The sequence below is a fragment of the Hyperoodon ampullatus genome, assembly GCF_949752795.1.
Source record: "Hyperoodon ampullatus genome assembly, chromosome: 18".
NCBI classification, from domain to species: Eukaryota; Metazoa; Chordata; class Mammalia; order Artiodactyla; family Ziphiidae; genus Hyperoodon; species Hyperoodon ampullatus.
Window position 1 is genome coordinate 19,266,467 of NC_136931.1, and position 15,349 is coordinate 19,281,815.

The 15,349-nt window shown below is 53.3% G+C and overlaps 1 protein-coding gene across 4 annotated transcripts in view; it reads left to right on the top strand.

Moving 5' to 3' along the window:
• The window catches only part of RANBP10 (RAN binding protein 10), a gene marked incomplete at both ends in the record, with an annotated part of 63,155 nt that extends 49,441 nt beyond the window's left edge, over window positions 1–13,714 (top strand). For 2 of the 4 annotated variants that reach the window (XM_079723970.1, XM_079723972.1), the window contains 10 exons: window positions 4,387–4,409; window positions 6,288–6,472; window positions 8,872–8,984; window positions 10,448–10,556; window positions 10,657–10,805; window positions 10,998–11,202; window positions 11,846–12,063; window positions 12,578–12,723; window positions 13,033–13,144; window positions 13,584–13,714. In XM_079723970.1, coding sequence (XP_079580096.1) covers window positions 4,387–4,409; window positions 6,288–6,472; window positions 8,872–8,984; window positions 10,448–10,556; window positions 10,657–10,805; window positions 10,998–11,202; window positions 11,846–12,063; window positions 12,578–12,723; window positions 13,033–13,144; window positions 13,584–13,714 — 1,391 coding nt within the window. Of the gene's footprint in view, window positions 1–4,386; window positions 4,427–6,256; window positions 6,473–8,871; window positions 8,985–10,447; window positions 10,557–10,656; window positions 10,806–10,997; window positions 11,203–11,845; window positions 12,064–12,577; window positions 12,724–13,032; window positions 13,145–13,583 lie in introns of all 4 variants that reach the window. The other 2 variants (XM_079723969.1, XM_079723971.1) reach the window with 2 other exon arrangements.
• Between the last annotated feature and the right edge of the window lie 1,635 nt (window positions 13,715–15,349).

A 15,349-nucleotide genomic window follows, 5' to 3' on the forward strand; every position in this document is an offset into this window, starting at 1 on the left:
CAGTAGTTGTAGCTCGTGGTCTCTAGAGCTCAGGCTCAGTAGTTGTGGTGCACGGGCTTAGTTGCTCCACGGCATGTGGGATCTTCCCAGACCAGGGCTTGAACCCTTGTCCCCTACATTTTTGGCAGGCAGATTCTTAACCATTGCGCCACCAGAGAAGCCCCCTCACACTGTTTTTAAAAACTCATCTCCCAGGATTTCCCGGGCAGTCCAGTGGTTAAGACTCTGCACTTTCCACTGCAGGAGGAACGGGTTTGATACCTGGTTGGGGAACTAAGATCCCACATGCCGCGCGGCGTGACCAAAAAAAATAGAAAAATTAAAAAAACTCCTCTCTCTAGTATATGTTTTTTTTTTGCTTTGGTTTGGGTTTTTTAATTAATTAATTAATTAATTTTTGGCTGCGTTGGGTCTTCGTTGCTGCAAGCGGGCTTTCTCTAGTTGCAGTGAGCTGGGGGCTACTCTTCATTGTGGTGCGCGGGCTTCTCGTTGTGGTGGCTTCTCTTATTGCGGAGCATGGGCTCTAGGCACGTAGGCTCAGTAGTTGTGGTGCACGGGCTTAGTTGCTCTGCATGTGGGATCTTCCCGGACCAGGGCTCGAACCCATGTCCCCTGCATTGGCAGGCAGATTCTTAACCACTGCACCACCTGGGAAGTCCCCCCTAGTACATGTTTATATAGACCCATGAAAGTCCTCACACATCTTGTAATAAAACTTCCTTTAGGCCTATATTTTCTATTTTTCAAGCCTGTCACGATCTTCTTTGGTCTTGCTTTTTCTATCTCTAATATTTGGTATCCTCTTCAGCATTGTATTAACCTAAATTTTGATAAACATGTTTATTTGTGTTTTCATCAAGATATTGATAAAAATATTGGAAGAGGACAAGGCTGGATTTGAGCCCTTCAGCCTACAGCTTGTCCAGGTAGACACCAGCCATTTAAGAATCACTTCATTATGTTAATTGAATCTTGTGTTTTTCTGTCTTTTCCACAAGGATACTACTGAGACCTCACTAAAAAATGGATATGACCTGTCCTCTGCATTTTCTAGATCACGAAATTTGATGGAAAGTCAATGAAAGTGATAGACCACTTGGTGAATCTTCTAATGACCTTGTTTCCTTTTCACAAGCCAGCTTATCAATATAATGCACTTCAGAATCTCACGCAGGATCAGTGAGCCAATCATGGCTCTCTAACCTCAGAACATTTCTCCCTTTAGAGAAGCAGAGTGACGTTTCCTGCCCCTGGCCGCCCCGCTCCTTTTATTTGCTCCATTGTCCTCTGTCACAGCACTCACCCTATGTGTCATTGGTCAGTTGTCTGTGTAATTACTAGTTGCACACCATCTCTCTTGCTGGGGTTTGCAGCACGTTTAGGGCCAGGCTTCCAGCTGGCTCCCTATTGCCTGTCATAGGGCCTAGCTCCTGGGAGGTCTCAGCAAATACTTGATGGGAGAACAAATGAACACTGAGTGAATGGAGACTGGAGACTGACGTCTCACCCACAAGTGGTCCATGAGCTTTCAGAGTAATTTTTTTTGGCTGCATTGCACAGCATGTGGGATCTTGGCTTTCCCACCAGCGATCGAACCCGCACCCCCTGCAGTGGAGGCGCGGATTCTTTTTCTTTTGTTTTAATAAATTTATTTATTTATTTTTGGCTGTGTTGGGTCCTCACTGCTGTGTGCGCGACCTCTCTAGCTGTGGCGAGCAAGGGCCACTCTTCGCTGCGGTGCATGGGCCTCTTATTGTGGTGGCCTCCCCCGTTGCAGAGCACGGGCTCTAGGGCGCCTGGGCTTAGTTGCTCCGCGGCACGTGGGATCCTCCCAGACACAGGGCTCAAACCCGTGTCTCCTGAATTGGCAGGCGGACTCTTAACCACTGTGCCACCAGGGAAGCCCTGAAGCACGGATTCTTAACCACTGAACCCCCGGGGAAGTCCCCAGAGTAATGTTTATACAGGCTCTTTATACCCTCAGCCTCAGTGACCCCTGAGCTATGTGTTTTTGGCTCAGGGTACTTCTTAGCAGCAGGTTTGAATGTCCTGTTTGCATCCTGGATCTTTGCCTGGCCCTTCTCAGATCTTCCCGTGGGCCATCTCACATCTTGCCGTCACAATGTCTTTGTGGAGGCTCCCAGAGACCTACAGGGCTACAGGGAGCAGTGTTGCCCCTGTTCAGTGCAATAGGGGGTGGAGTAGCCTCTTTCCTCATCCTCCTGGAAGCACCTCAAGGCCTTGTCCTTCCTGAGTGCCATTGTGAGTAGAGCTAGGCAAGCCCAGGTAGGTCATCCCCTGGGCAGAAATGTGGCAGTTGTCTCGCCCTGTGGCGCAACTCTAGCCAACTTGTACCTAGACCTCACAGTTTATGAAGCAGCTTTCATAGAGAATCTGTTTCTCCTTCCTTTTTGAGCTGTTGGGTATATTGTTACCCCCTTTTCTTCTCGGATGGGCTCAGGGAGGTTGGGTAGCTTGCCAAAGGTCACACTGCAGATAATTGATGGAGCCTGGACTCCACTTTCTTCCAGGGTTCTGTGGGCCTCTTCATGAGCCTGGGAGTACAGCAGCAGTAGCCTGGCCACACTGAGATTCATGGGGGCAGCTCCCATGCAGACCTGGTGGGTGGACATGGAGGGGCTTCCAGATTCCATCCTGCTAGTTCTGTGACTGCTGACTCTGCATGTGGGCCTCAGGAGTGGCCTCAGGCAGGAAGGTCATGGGTTTATGAACTTTCACTGAGGAGCAAAGTAGCCCAGTAAAGAATGTAAACAGTCTCTCTGTGCCTTGGTTTTTTCATATGTAAACTAGTGTCAGAGGCAGTATACACCTTCCAGGGTTGTTTTGAGGATTAAATGCTTCCTTGTAAGACATGATTCCAGTGCCCAGCACAGAGGAAGAACATGGGATGCTCACTTGGCTGCTGTCAGGATTCTGGCCCCAGGTTTACTGGGAGACGTATCATCAGACCCTCACCTGTTCTTCAGTCTTGCTGGGTTTCACTTTCTTTTTGGGGTGGGGTTGAGGGAGCAGACAGGGACCTCCAAGTAGTCAGTGGTTTGAAAACCTCTCAGGCCGAAAGCTTAGGAGCTTCTAGAAGATATAAGAATTTTTAAAAATGGGAAGGCTATGAGCCCTTGGGGGAGTGTCCTTGGGCCTTGAGTCATTTCTCAATCTGCAGAATATGAATGCTCTGGTAGATATGCTGAGGCCCCTCTCCTGCTCAGGGCTGTTCCTATATTTAGGGTCCCTATCCCCTCTACCCTCACTTCTGATTCAGGACTAAGGTCCCTAGAAACACAGCCTCTTCTCTTGGCGGGAGGGTTCAGAGGGTAGGTACACAGGCCACTGTTAACTTAGGCTTTGTCAACTCGGAATCTCTGGGGACGCTGGGCAAGTATGGGCTGAAGGTGGGCAGCTGCCTCCCTCTCTGCCTCCACTGCTCTGTCAGCTTAGAGATGGTGTTGGAGCATCAGATTAGAAATGAGTCCAGTCCCACTAGCTTCTGCTGGTTTTATGACTGCTGGCAAATCATTTAACCTCTGAGGCTTACTTTCCACATCTGTAAAATGGGGATAAGAAAGCCTGCTACCCATAGTTGGTATGAGGATCAGATGAGGTAATGGATGGAAAAGGGCCTGGCATACACAGGAGGTCTCCATAAATACATGTTGGATCAAGAGAACAATCAAGCCTAGAGAGGCCTCAGGGTACATCATTTGGGTTTAGTCCTTCCTAGCAGGTTTTCCCTGAGAGGGTAGAAATGCTGTGGACAAATACCCAAATATCTGACTTCACTTCTGGCCAAGCTACTCAGCAAAGGGAAGGCCAGTGTGTAAACCTACCAGGCGGGACTTCCCTGGTAACACAGTGGTTAAGAATCCGCTGGCCAATGCAGAGGACATGGGTTTGAGCCCTGATCCGGGAAGATCCCACATGCGGTGGTGCAATTAAGCCTGTGCGCCACAACTACTGAGCCTGCGCTCTAGAGCTCGCAAGCCACAACTGCTGAGCCCGTGTGCCACAACTACTGAAGCCTGCGTGCCTATATCTCGCGCTCCACAACAAGAGAAACCACCACAATGAGAAGCCCACGCACCGCAACAAAGAGTAGCCCCAGCTCGTCACAACTAGAGAAAGCCCACGCGCACAGCCAACGAAGACCCAAAGCAGCCAAAAATAAATAAATAAATAAATTTATTAAAAATATAAATAAAATAAAGTAAAATAAAAAATAAACCTACCAAGCCCTGGCTAGTGCTTGTCCTTCACCATAGGGGAGGTGTGATGACCAGCCCCTCCCCCAGCCATTGTGACGGACCCTCGTGGGGCCCACAGAGGCATGGGAAACCAGGTGGCCTGATGACTGTTCCTTTCCCTCCACAGGTATAGCCTTCACAGACCTCCCGGTAAGTACTACTCTTGGGTCTCCTGCTCTGGCCCTGGGGGCCGACTAGGAAAGGGCATGGTGTTACCTGCAAGTGCAGGGTGTGGAGTCCTACCCTTTCCCCAGCCAGGGATGTGTGCTGTGTCGTCAGCTTGAAGGTACCAGTAGGCGGTACCTGCCAGCCTTCTCTCTCCAGCAGTAAGGCCTGGTCTTCCTCCATGACTCTTAGCAGGTGACAGAGATTTGTGGCATTTCCAAAGGCAGCTAGGAGGTAGGGGACGGTGTGGGCAGAGATGAGGTAGCTCCATGGCTCAGCTGGTCTGAACCAGTTCTGTGTGGCTTATAGCCAGTGGACCTGTGTGCAGAGTATAGAAAATTGTTCGTATAGAAACTTGTTCCTGAACTGTTAGGGAGCCAGGTCCCTGTGCATACCCATCAAAGATCCCTGAGGAAAGCCAGTGCCCTAGGGGACTGAACCTGCTACTGTGCAGGGTACTCCTGGGCCAGAGAGGTGAAATTTATGGGGTTTTCTCCTCTTAGAAAAGGGTGAGGTTTCCTTCTGGCTTCCTTCAGGGCTCATCCCACCTCCTGCACTCCAGTCCTTCTTTGTCGTGAGTCATCACAGGCCTTGTCACATGCAGGGCCTCCACCCAGAATGCTGGGAGCCTGGCCTGGCTCTGTGTGCCCTGGCTGGGGTCTGGAAGGAGGAAAGGTTTGCTGACTCTGGGGGCTGCTTAGGGATCCTGGGCTCCCCTGTGATGCTCTAGGAATAGGAAATGCCCCTGTGATCTGAGGGGCCTTCTGAAGCCCAGACTGCAACACGCAGGTTCCTGTTAGAACCTCTGTCTATGTATAAAAATCCTTCCCTCCACCCTGGAGTCTCCAGAGAGGGGCTGTGGTCCTAAGCAAAGAAAGAGAACAGACACAAGGAGAATTCTGACCCTGAGTGGGGAAGAGTCTAGTGGTGGAGGTATGACATGAAACACCCAGACATGGATGTGATGGCACTGTGTGCCAAGTGGTAGAAAGGCTGAACCCAGTGTGCAGAACCAGCACGTGGTAGTCAGGAATGATACGTGGTCTAAGGATGGAAGGTGGAAGAGAAGACTGGGGACCTGGGGCCAATGAGGAGGAGGCTGGTGAGGCATTGGGCTGTAGCAGTGGGAGCCATAGAAAGCATGGAGTGAGGGAGCGACCTGGCAAAAGCTGGTCAAGGCAGGGGATAGATGGGAATCAGGGAGCCCCACACCCAGAGGGACATGCCCAAACCTCACTGGCCAGAAGATCCTCCTCTTAGTGAGCCTCAGACAGGAGGGGCAGCAGCCTTTCTTTACCCTTTTCCAATGTCGGGGGGTCCATACCACCTGACCCCCTTGGCCATCTGCCCATGCTCTCCTCTTCCTCCCCTCCTTTCCTCTCTCCCCGCATCCCTTCCTGCCCCCTTATATACCCCCCTTTTTTGTGGCAAAGGGATCCTTGGTCCTGGATCTTTCTGAGAGGAGCCATCATCCACCCCTGCAGCAGATCTTCATGGGCACACCTGCAGGGCTGTGGAGCCCAGCCTGCCTCTCTGTGCCCTGGCTGAGTCCCGAAGGGGTCCTTGGGCTTTGGGAACACTACAGCCTCTGATGCAGGGCAAGAGACTGACTCCATGTTGAGCCTGGCTTGTTTTTTTTTTTTGCCTTCTCCCCTCAAACTTTGGGGAATAGTGTCTCTGCTAGGGAGGTGGGCAGAGTGTGGCTTAGCCCTGCCTCCCCCAGCCATGCTGCCATTGTCTCAAAGCCAAAGCAACGGCCTGCGGGAGCCAGCGCCTTCCCCTCTGTGCCGGAGGTGAGATGCGGCGAGGCCCTGCTGCCCCATTGCCCTCAGGGCCCAACTGACATTTCATTCTCCTCCTCAGGCCAACCTCTACCCCACCGTAGGCCTGCAGACACCTGGGGAGATTGTGGACGCCAACTTTGGGCAGCAACCCTTCCTGTTTGACATTGAGGACTACATGCGGGAGTGGCGTGCCAAGGTCCAGGGTACTGTCCACTGCTTCCCCATCAGTGCCCGGCTTGGCGAGTGGCAGGCGGTGCTGCAGAAGTGAGTGCCCCACTCCCGCCCTTACCCAGCCCTGCCCCGTCCCAGGGGCCTCACTCTCCTGTAGGCCCCTGTACTGCTACAAGCTGCTCTTGTGAACTTCAGTGGGTAGCGTTCCTTCTGGAAAGCACTCCCAGGATGACTCTGCCTGCTGCACTCCTGCTCCTCTCTTAGTTCAGTTCTCCAGAGCTGCTCCTACTTAAACCTCTGCCCCCTCAACTGGATCGGAAGGCCCTGTATGTAATATCACCAGCAGGGCTGTTTTCCTTCCCCAGGTCATTTTGCAGAGGATGTGCTAGTACGCCCTGTGGTATCTTCCTCTGTGCACTTTTCTTTTCCATAATAGGGAGTGTCTATCATGCCATGACTCTGGCCTAAGGTCACCTCTCAGGGTCAGATCCAGCTAAGTCCCTTGCATCTGTGGCAGTGGTGGTGTGAAGAGGGTCCTCCCTAGGACCTAGCTGGCTCTTGGCTGATTAATTCCCAGCCTCTCCTGGGAGACAGTCTTGATGAGAATCCCGAGGGAGGCCAGATATGGTTCTCTCTTCCACTTGACAGCTGCAGGCCTGAGTGAGGCAATGACCTGTACCCACTCTGCCAGGAGGTGGGTTAGTTTGTTAGCTTGGCTCCCAGGGGTGGGCAGAGAAGGGCTGGGCTTCTGCTAGCTCTGGTCATTGCCCTGCAGACACTGGGGTACCAGAGTCCAGTGGGTGGGGGTGGGGTGCACACTGGGTTCTTTGTGTAGCCTTCCTTTCTTCAGGGATTGATATCGAGGCAGGCCCCATGGGAGGGCTGAGGCAGGGGCTAGGTGGCCAGACCCTTCTCAGGAATAGCAGCACTACTACATCTTGTCCCCAGCCCCCAGAACTTATAAGAAGCCCTTCCTTGGAGGGCCAGCATGGTGCCAGTCCCCATAGCAGGCTTGCTGGAACAGGCAAGGGGAGAGGTGGAGCTGCCCCAGCTGTGTGGGGGAGGGACTAATACTCTCAGTTGACAGGGCCTGGGCTCAGCACATGGGTGTATTTGTTTACATATATGTATCTGTGTGCCTGTGTGTTCATATGTAGTATTTGCTGAGACTTGCATATAACTCATATCTGTGATTTCATATAACTTCGTTTTATGGACCTTTTTAATGACTGTATTATCTCGCAGACACATTTGCCACAAGCCCCTTGGCTGGCTTCCCTTGGTGGTAGGTTCAGGTTATTTCCTCTCTCTTGCTTGTGTAGGTCACCCTTTTGTACATAAAGAGTTTTCCATATTTAAGATTATTTTCTGGGTGTCCTTTCAAGAAGTGGAATTACTGAGTCAAAGGGACTGTACATTTTAGTGGCCTCTGACGTATATATGGGCGCATCTGAACCATGTTTTGTCAAGAATTTTTGCCCTTGTGTTTATAATATATAAATATTATAATTCTTATTCATAATTAATGTTATAAATACATAATTTCATAATAAGAGGTTGTATATATTGACTTCTTGCTTTGCTAGGCACTTTATATGGATCATCTCATTTACCCCTTAAAACATGAGGGAACACACAGCTGAACTTCTGTGCCTTCTACATGACAGCTCTTCAGACATTTGTGTTTGGCAGTTATAATAATGACATTGACATATGCACACACCAAGGTATTCACTTTTGTACACATCAGATATGAGGACTCTACGTGTGCTGCTGCTTAGCCAGCTTTCGGTGGGATTAAATGATTTCTGGGCATCAGGCTTCTCAGGGCCATCTCCCAAAGATCGTGTTCCTGTTGGCCATGTTACTGCCTGAAACCTTGGCTTCTTGGGCCCTTAATTTGTTGTGTATCGTGGAGTAACTTGGGTCGTGGGTTAGCTCCCCATCACCGTCTAGAGCCAACACTCCTGAGGGCCAGGTTCACCTGAGCTGGAATGCTTCTGCCGGGCGCGTGGGGCACCTGCAGAGGAGCTCCTGTGTGTAGAAGGTACGCACGTGGCATGCATCATCACTGGGCAGCTGCCAGACTGCTTGGCTGGCTGCCCTTCCAGGAAGCCCTCATAGAGACTCTCGGCAGTCTCTGGGTTTGCTTCAGGTCCCAGGAGGCAGCCGCTTCTGTAAGGAGATGGTATGTGCCTCTGTATGTACTTCTGTTATCATACTTGCCTGCCTGTGGGCAGCATATCCCAGAGAAACTGCAGCCACTCCTCCTCCAAGCTGTGAGGACAGATGTGGTGACCTGCCCCTCTTCTGCCTGACTGCATGAGCACTGGGGGATGTTTTCACTTGTTTCAGCCCCTTTATTATTCTGTGGAGGTTGCACCTGTAAGATATGTTTAGGGAAGACCTAACAGGGAGATAGTCTGTCCCATCAGGGGGTTGGTGAGAAATGCAGTTCTTAAGTGTCACCTTGAGCATTTCCTTTTTTCTAGCATGGTCTCATCTTACCTGGTGCATCATGGGTATTGTGCCACGGCCACGGCTTTTGCCCGAATGACTGAAACCCCGATTCAGGAAGAACAAGCGTCCATAAAGAACAGACAAAGTAAGGTTGATTCTCCTCTCCCCTCTCCCTCCCTCTCTCACCTGTCCCTAATTCTGCTCTCTGGCTCATGGCAGCCTTGGGTAACCTGTCAGTAGTCTGTTCAGCTCGGGTCCTCACCAGAAGACCAGCCCACAGCCCAGCCCCAGGCCCTTCTTCTGTCCCTCTTTCAAGGCCACACTGTCCAGAAGGACAGTCCAGCAGCATGGGACTGTCTCGGTGCAGCCTCCCTAATGTATACTCTGATGGCCTGGCATAGTCTGGGGCCTGGTATGGCTGGATCTTCCTCCATGCTTGTTTCCTTCCTCCTGCATCCTGGATTCCACTCAGCCTCCTGTTCACGGTCTTCGAGAAAGAGTGTGTTTGCATCTTACCAGTTCAGTGCCCTGCCTTTGCCACCATTTACTCAACCTTAGTAGTTCTGCCTGCCCCTGGGCAGAGAGGGGACTGAAGCAGTCAGACAGGGGGAAGGCTGATGCTCCGTGGCCACTGTGGTAGACCTTTCTCTGCTTCCCACCTCTGGTCCTGGGCTTTGCAGACAAACAAAGAAGGAGCCAAAGGAAGTTTTCCTGGTGTTCATACTAGCCTGCATACTGTGTGTTTGGGGCTCTTTTGTGGAAGGAGGGTGCTGGGAAAGAGGAAACAGCCCAGAAAGGAGATGGGAAGAGGAGAGGAGAGTGAGGGAGAGTAGATGTGTGTGGACACGTGTGTCTGTGTGTGCCTGCTTGCGTCACTCTGAGCCTGTCGTCTCTGTGTATGTGCATGTGTCTGTGTCTCCCAGAGAAGCCACGCCCAGCCAGACAGTCGGAAAGGGATCCCAGACTTGGGATCTACCCAGAAGTCGCTCCCAGCAAGACGCACCAGGGCCCCAGGGCAAGAGCACGATGCCGACGGCCTGAGAGGTGTCAACGTCAGAGCTGCCAGTGTGAGGAGGATGACCTCCTCTCTCAGCAGGGGGCGCGCCACAGCCCCTGAAGACTGCCAAGACATGGGCCTGGCCCAGAATCCATGAGCTCCCATTGGCAACTCCCTGTGAAGCCTGAGGAGAGAAGTCTGTCTGAAGAGGGGCCTCTCAGGCCACGAAGCTGCCCGGGTGCCCATCCCTAGATTATGCTCCCACAGCCAGGACCTCTTCCCCTGCCCAGGTCCCTGGCAACCTGTACTCCATAGGAGCAGGCCTCCAAATTCAACCTGCTGCCTCTGGGCTAAGAGCGCCCCCCCCTCCATTTTCTCCTCTTATTCTTTGAGGACTACCTGACACTTGACAGAAACCAGGATCTATTGTGGGGCTGGGTGGCCAGGTTGTTTCTTCACCCTCTTCTGTGAGCATCTCAGTGGGCTTGCCACTCTGAGCCAGCCCACCTGACTGTCAGCTGGTCCGTGCTTGGGGCTGGCAGTGTGTAGACGTGTGGCTGTGAGGAAGGTCTGCAGCCCCTCGCTCACTGACGCATTCTTGCTCTCTACAGAGATCCAGAAGCTGGTGCTGGAGGGCCGTGTGGGTGAGGCCATTGAGACCACACAGCGCTTCTACCCAGGGCTGCTGGAGCACAACCCCAACCTGCTCTTCATGCTCAAGTAGGTTTGGGGCACCGTCCGGTCCCCCACGGCCCAGCTGGTGGTGGGCGCACACGACCCGGGCCAAGCCCAGGGCGTTGCTGCTGTGCTCCTTCTGCAGGTGCCGACAGTTTGTGGAGATGGTGAATGGGACTGACAGTGAGGTCCGCAGCTTGAGCTCCCGAAGCCCCAAGTCCCAGGACAGCTACCCTGGCTCCCCAAGCCTCAGCCCCCGACACGGCCCCACTAGTTCCCACATGCACAACACAGGTCAGCCACTCTCCAGAGGGCTCTGGGAAGAACTGGTGTGGAGAAGCAAGGCCACCCATACACCCTTCCCTGGGATGGGCTCAGGGCTTGCTGCTGGACTGGGGGAAGGGAAGTGGGACCACTGTAGTTATTCCTGGGGCCCTGCTTGATGGCAGGCTGCCTCTCCTCTTCTGACTGTTCCCCGGCTTTTAGGAGCAGATAGTCCCAGCTGCAGCAATGGCGTCGCTTCCACCAAGAGCAAACAGAACCACAGTAAATACCCTCCGCCCAGCTCCTCCTCTTCCTCGTCGTCGTCCTCGTCCTCCTCATCTCCATCCTCAGTCAATTACTCCGAGTCCAACTCAACAGATTCCACCAAGTCCCAGCCCCACAGCAGTACCAGTAACCAGGAGACCAGGTGCCTGTCCTGCTCTGCTTCTTCCTCCTGCCTTCTGCTCTGCGCCCACTGCAGCCTGTCCTTTGAGCGCCACCCTGCCCTTTACCCCCACCTCCATCCCAGGTCTGTGCCTGGAATAGTAGCCGCTGACCCACCAGGCCTGGCATTGGCTCCAGCTTCTGGTCCAACTCGATTCAGCTGCCACTTTCCTTGGCCCTGTCTTTCTCCAGAGGCGCTGACACTGAGAATGTGGTTGCCTCCAAGAATGCCAGGCCTCTCAGAACCCCCAGGGTCTATACTAAAGGAGCTTTTACTGGGCTTAGCTTGTGGTCAGCCAGGTTGGGCAGGCAGGGTTTTTAGGTTGCAGACTGTAGGTGGCTTTCAGTAGCCCTCCAGCATGCTACAGGGCTGACCTGGGTTTGGCTCCCAGAGATGCCTATCAGGACTTACCTGCCCTGGTCATTGGGGGTCAGGGGGTGTATAGAAGGGGCGTACCACCTCAGAGGAGGGCCAGGGTGGGGACGGTCACAGAGGCAGCATGGGGACCAGAGTGGGAGTGAAGTAACAAGCCTCTGGGATGGCTGGTGTCACAGTAGGGCCCAAGTATTAGAGCCTGGGAAGCCTGGGAGCTGTCCTTTCATGCCCTTTGGGGACCTCAGTTTACCCACTGCAAACTGCAGCTAAAGCCTAAATGGAGGCCCAACCAGGCTGCTCCAGTCACATCCCCTTTGCTAACTCCCACCTCAACCCTTCTCCACAGCGACAGTGAGATGGAGATGGAGGCGGAACATTACCCCAATGGTGTGCTGGAGAGCATGTCCACACGCATTGTCAATGGTGCCTACAAGCATGAAGACCTGCAGACGGATGAGTCCAGCATGGGTAAGGCCATGCCCCCACATGGTGTTCCACAGGCGGCATTGCTCAGTCCTGGTGTCCTCTCCCCTCTGTGGGCGTTGGCATGGGCAGGCTTTGGTGGCTGGAGAAGCTCTATCCAGATCTGGTCCACTGCCTCCTTAGCCAATCATGAATCGGTGCTTGAGGTGGGAAAGCCTTAGCCTGCTGCCCAGAACAAGTTCCCAGCGTCTGTGGCTAGAGGGAGCTGGTGAGAGCAGACACCTTATGAACACCCTTGCAACTTGCAGAGGGTGGGAAGAGGGCAAGCTTGAGTCCTGTGTGACTCCTAGACCATGGGCTAGGTGGACTAAGAAGAGCTCAGCTCCGGATGGTCCACCTGCTCCTCTCAGCCCTCACTTGCCTCTAGCAGGAGCTGCACCACCCCACCCTACCTCCAGCCAAGGTCCTTCTTGTCGTGTTCTCTTTGGGGTCTCCACATTAGTCCTCCCGTTCTCTCTTTATCCCTCCTGATGTGTTCTCTGCTGGGCTCTGGGTGCAGATGATGGGCATCCTCGGCGGCAGCTCTGCGGGGGCAATCAGGCGGCCACAGAAAGGATTATCCTGTTTGGCCGTGAGTTGCAGGCACTGAGTGAGCAGCTGGGCCGGGAATACGGCAAGAATTTGGCCCACACAGAGATGCTGCAGGTACAGAACAAGCCAGGCCCTCATACAGAATGGGCCCCCATTTGGTGGTGGGGCAGGGTGACTGGGAGAGGGCACTGGGGGCAGGCAGCAGCAACGGGACAGAGCGGGCTCTAGTCAAGTCTACAGGACATCCAGGGTACACCCCACCCTCTCTAGGTTCTGGGGAGGACACAGCCCTACCTGACCCTTCAGTCGGGGTATGTTGTGCTCTCCGTGGGCACCACACAGGGCCCTGTATCCTCCTGGAGCCATGGAGGAGGGGGTGCGTGGTGCGTGCCACAGTCCTCTCAAGAATGCCCTGTCCTTTAGGATGCCTTTAGCCTGCTTGCGTACTCAGACCCCTGGAGCTGCCCAGTTGGCCAGCAGCTTGACCCCATCCAGAGGGAGCCTGTATGCGCTGCCCTCAACAGCGCCATTTTAGGTAAGTGGATCTAACAAAAACAGAAGCTGGCCTGTGAGTACCTAGGTTAGCCCCTTCACCCCTCCCTAGAAATTGCTGATGTTTATCCAAATCTGGGCAGTGAGCTCTGCCCAGAGGCTCTCTGGTGACCCATAGGACTCTTGGGCTCCCATGGCTGAACCTAAGCCCTGACCTCCCTCTGCCCAACTGAGTTGGCTGGCTAGATCATGATGGGCCCTAGACTATGACCCTGGGCCTTGGCTAGCTCAGTGCTCTAAAGAAAGCTGAGATTCACAGGCAGGGCCATGGCCTGGTGGCTGGGACACACTCACACAGAGACACATGAACGCTCTGTTCCAAGAGATTCTGTGCACTCCCCCCACCTTCTGTCCCCAAGGGAACTTGGACCTGGGCTTAGCCCTGAGCAGGGCAGTGACCAGGCCTTGTCTCTTCTCCACAGAGTCTCAGAACCTGCCAAAGCAGCCCCCTCTGATGCTCGCCTTGGGCCAGGCATCTGAATGTCTACGGCTCATGGCCCGAGCAGGCCTGGGATCTTGCTCCTTTGCCAGAGTCGACGACTACTTGCACTAGCTGACCACACTGTCTGGCCCCACCTGGCCCTCCCTCGGCCCCAGGGCTGGAGCAGCCCTGCCCTCCATCGGCACCTGGTGCAGGGACCTGGAAGCCATGGGCAGAGTCCACTCCTCCTGCCTGGCCTCCCCCGTTCCTTTCCTTCCTTCCCTTCCTTCCTTTCTTTTTCTCCCACCCTCAGTCTCTCTCTCTCCCCCCTTCATGTGCAGCGGCCTATGACACAGTATTGTCTGGTTACTTCTATTTTGAACGAAGGGGTTTGTTCTGAGGAGAGGTTGGGGGTTTTTTAATCTTTTTTTCCCCCCTCCTGACTGAGCCACCAGTATTTATCTCTGGAGAGTTTGTGCTGAGCTGGTTTCTGCTAATTTAGTGGTGAAGCCTATCCAAGTTGGTGATAGCTTATTATTTTCATAAGTAAAAAAAATGAGATTATATATATATATAAATATATATATTAAAAAAGACACAGTATTTATCGTAGTGTTAGTGGTCCAGCACCTCTTGGGTGAAGCTGTCCAGACACCATATGTTTTTGAGTCCAACTCATTTAAAAAGAATCATCTCTGTCACCTCAGCCAAGTGATTCATTTATTTCAGGCTTCCCCTTTGTTGAGCCACAGGCCCAGCTGCAGCCTAGGGAAGCCCAGTAGGCTTTGGGGGCCACATAGTGGGCAGGTCAGGCTAAACTGGTTTGCAGCATCTGAGAGGCGTGGGTCCCTAGGACCCTGAGAGCTGAACTGAGCAGAGAACTGCAGGGCCAAGGTCCAAAGAAGAGATGAATTGGCCCGGGGCTACACAGCAGAGCAAGGGAGTTAGAGGGTCCTTGGCTAGCACGCTATCTACCATTCTACCCTGCCTCTCACTGCCTGCCTTGCCTCTCTCTCTCTTCCCTTTTCAACATCCTGCCTACCTTTGTTGTTAAGATGGCCAAATAATTCATTTACTCTAAATTGATTGCCTGGAAATTACCTGCCTTTGACCCGAGAGCTGCTGAGTGTCAGGCTGTGGGGAGGAAGTCTCCATACCCAGGACAGAGGCCCTTGAGTACAGGGGCTGCCTTTTTCCTGCCTGGATCTTCACCGTCTCTGCACAGCTCTGATGGAATTGATGCTTTCTGTTGAAAAGCCAGGACCTTGTGGAGACAGATTTTTGGGCTGCCAGTCGCTGGAGTGGATGGAACCCTTGACCCCCTAGGCCAGGCCTCACTGTAGCTGTGCCAGGCAGCTCCTTTGCAGTTTGGCCCCGGCCACTCTTAGGAAAGACTGTTAAGCATATTTGCTGGCCAGAGGAAAGGACCTCATGGGCTTTACAAATGTCCCACTGTCCATGTCAGACGGATCCTCACAGCTAGTTGTTCAAAAACAGTCCTGGTACTGCCATCAGGGAATCAGGAGAGGAAGGGTTACGATGCTGCCAGGACTTAGGCCGGCCATCTGTGGAGAGGACAGACTGCCCAGGAGGAAGAAAGGGAAGAGGCCTCCCAGAGGAGCACCAGGATGGGCTGGGATTTCCCCATCGGCCTCACAGTGGGAGGGAGTACCCAAGCAGCCCCTGCAAAGGGGCAAGGTCAGAAGTCGAGCTTCCAGTCCCTGCCTGGATCTGGGCTGGCCAAGCTCCTGCTTTCCATCAGTGGAT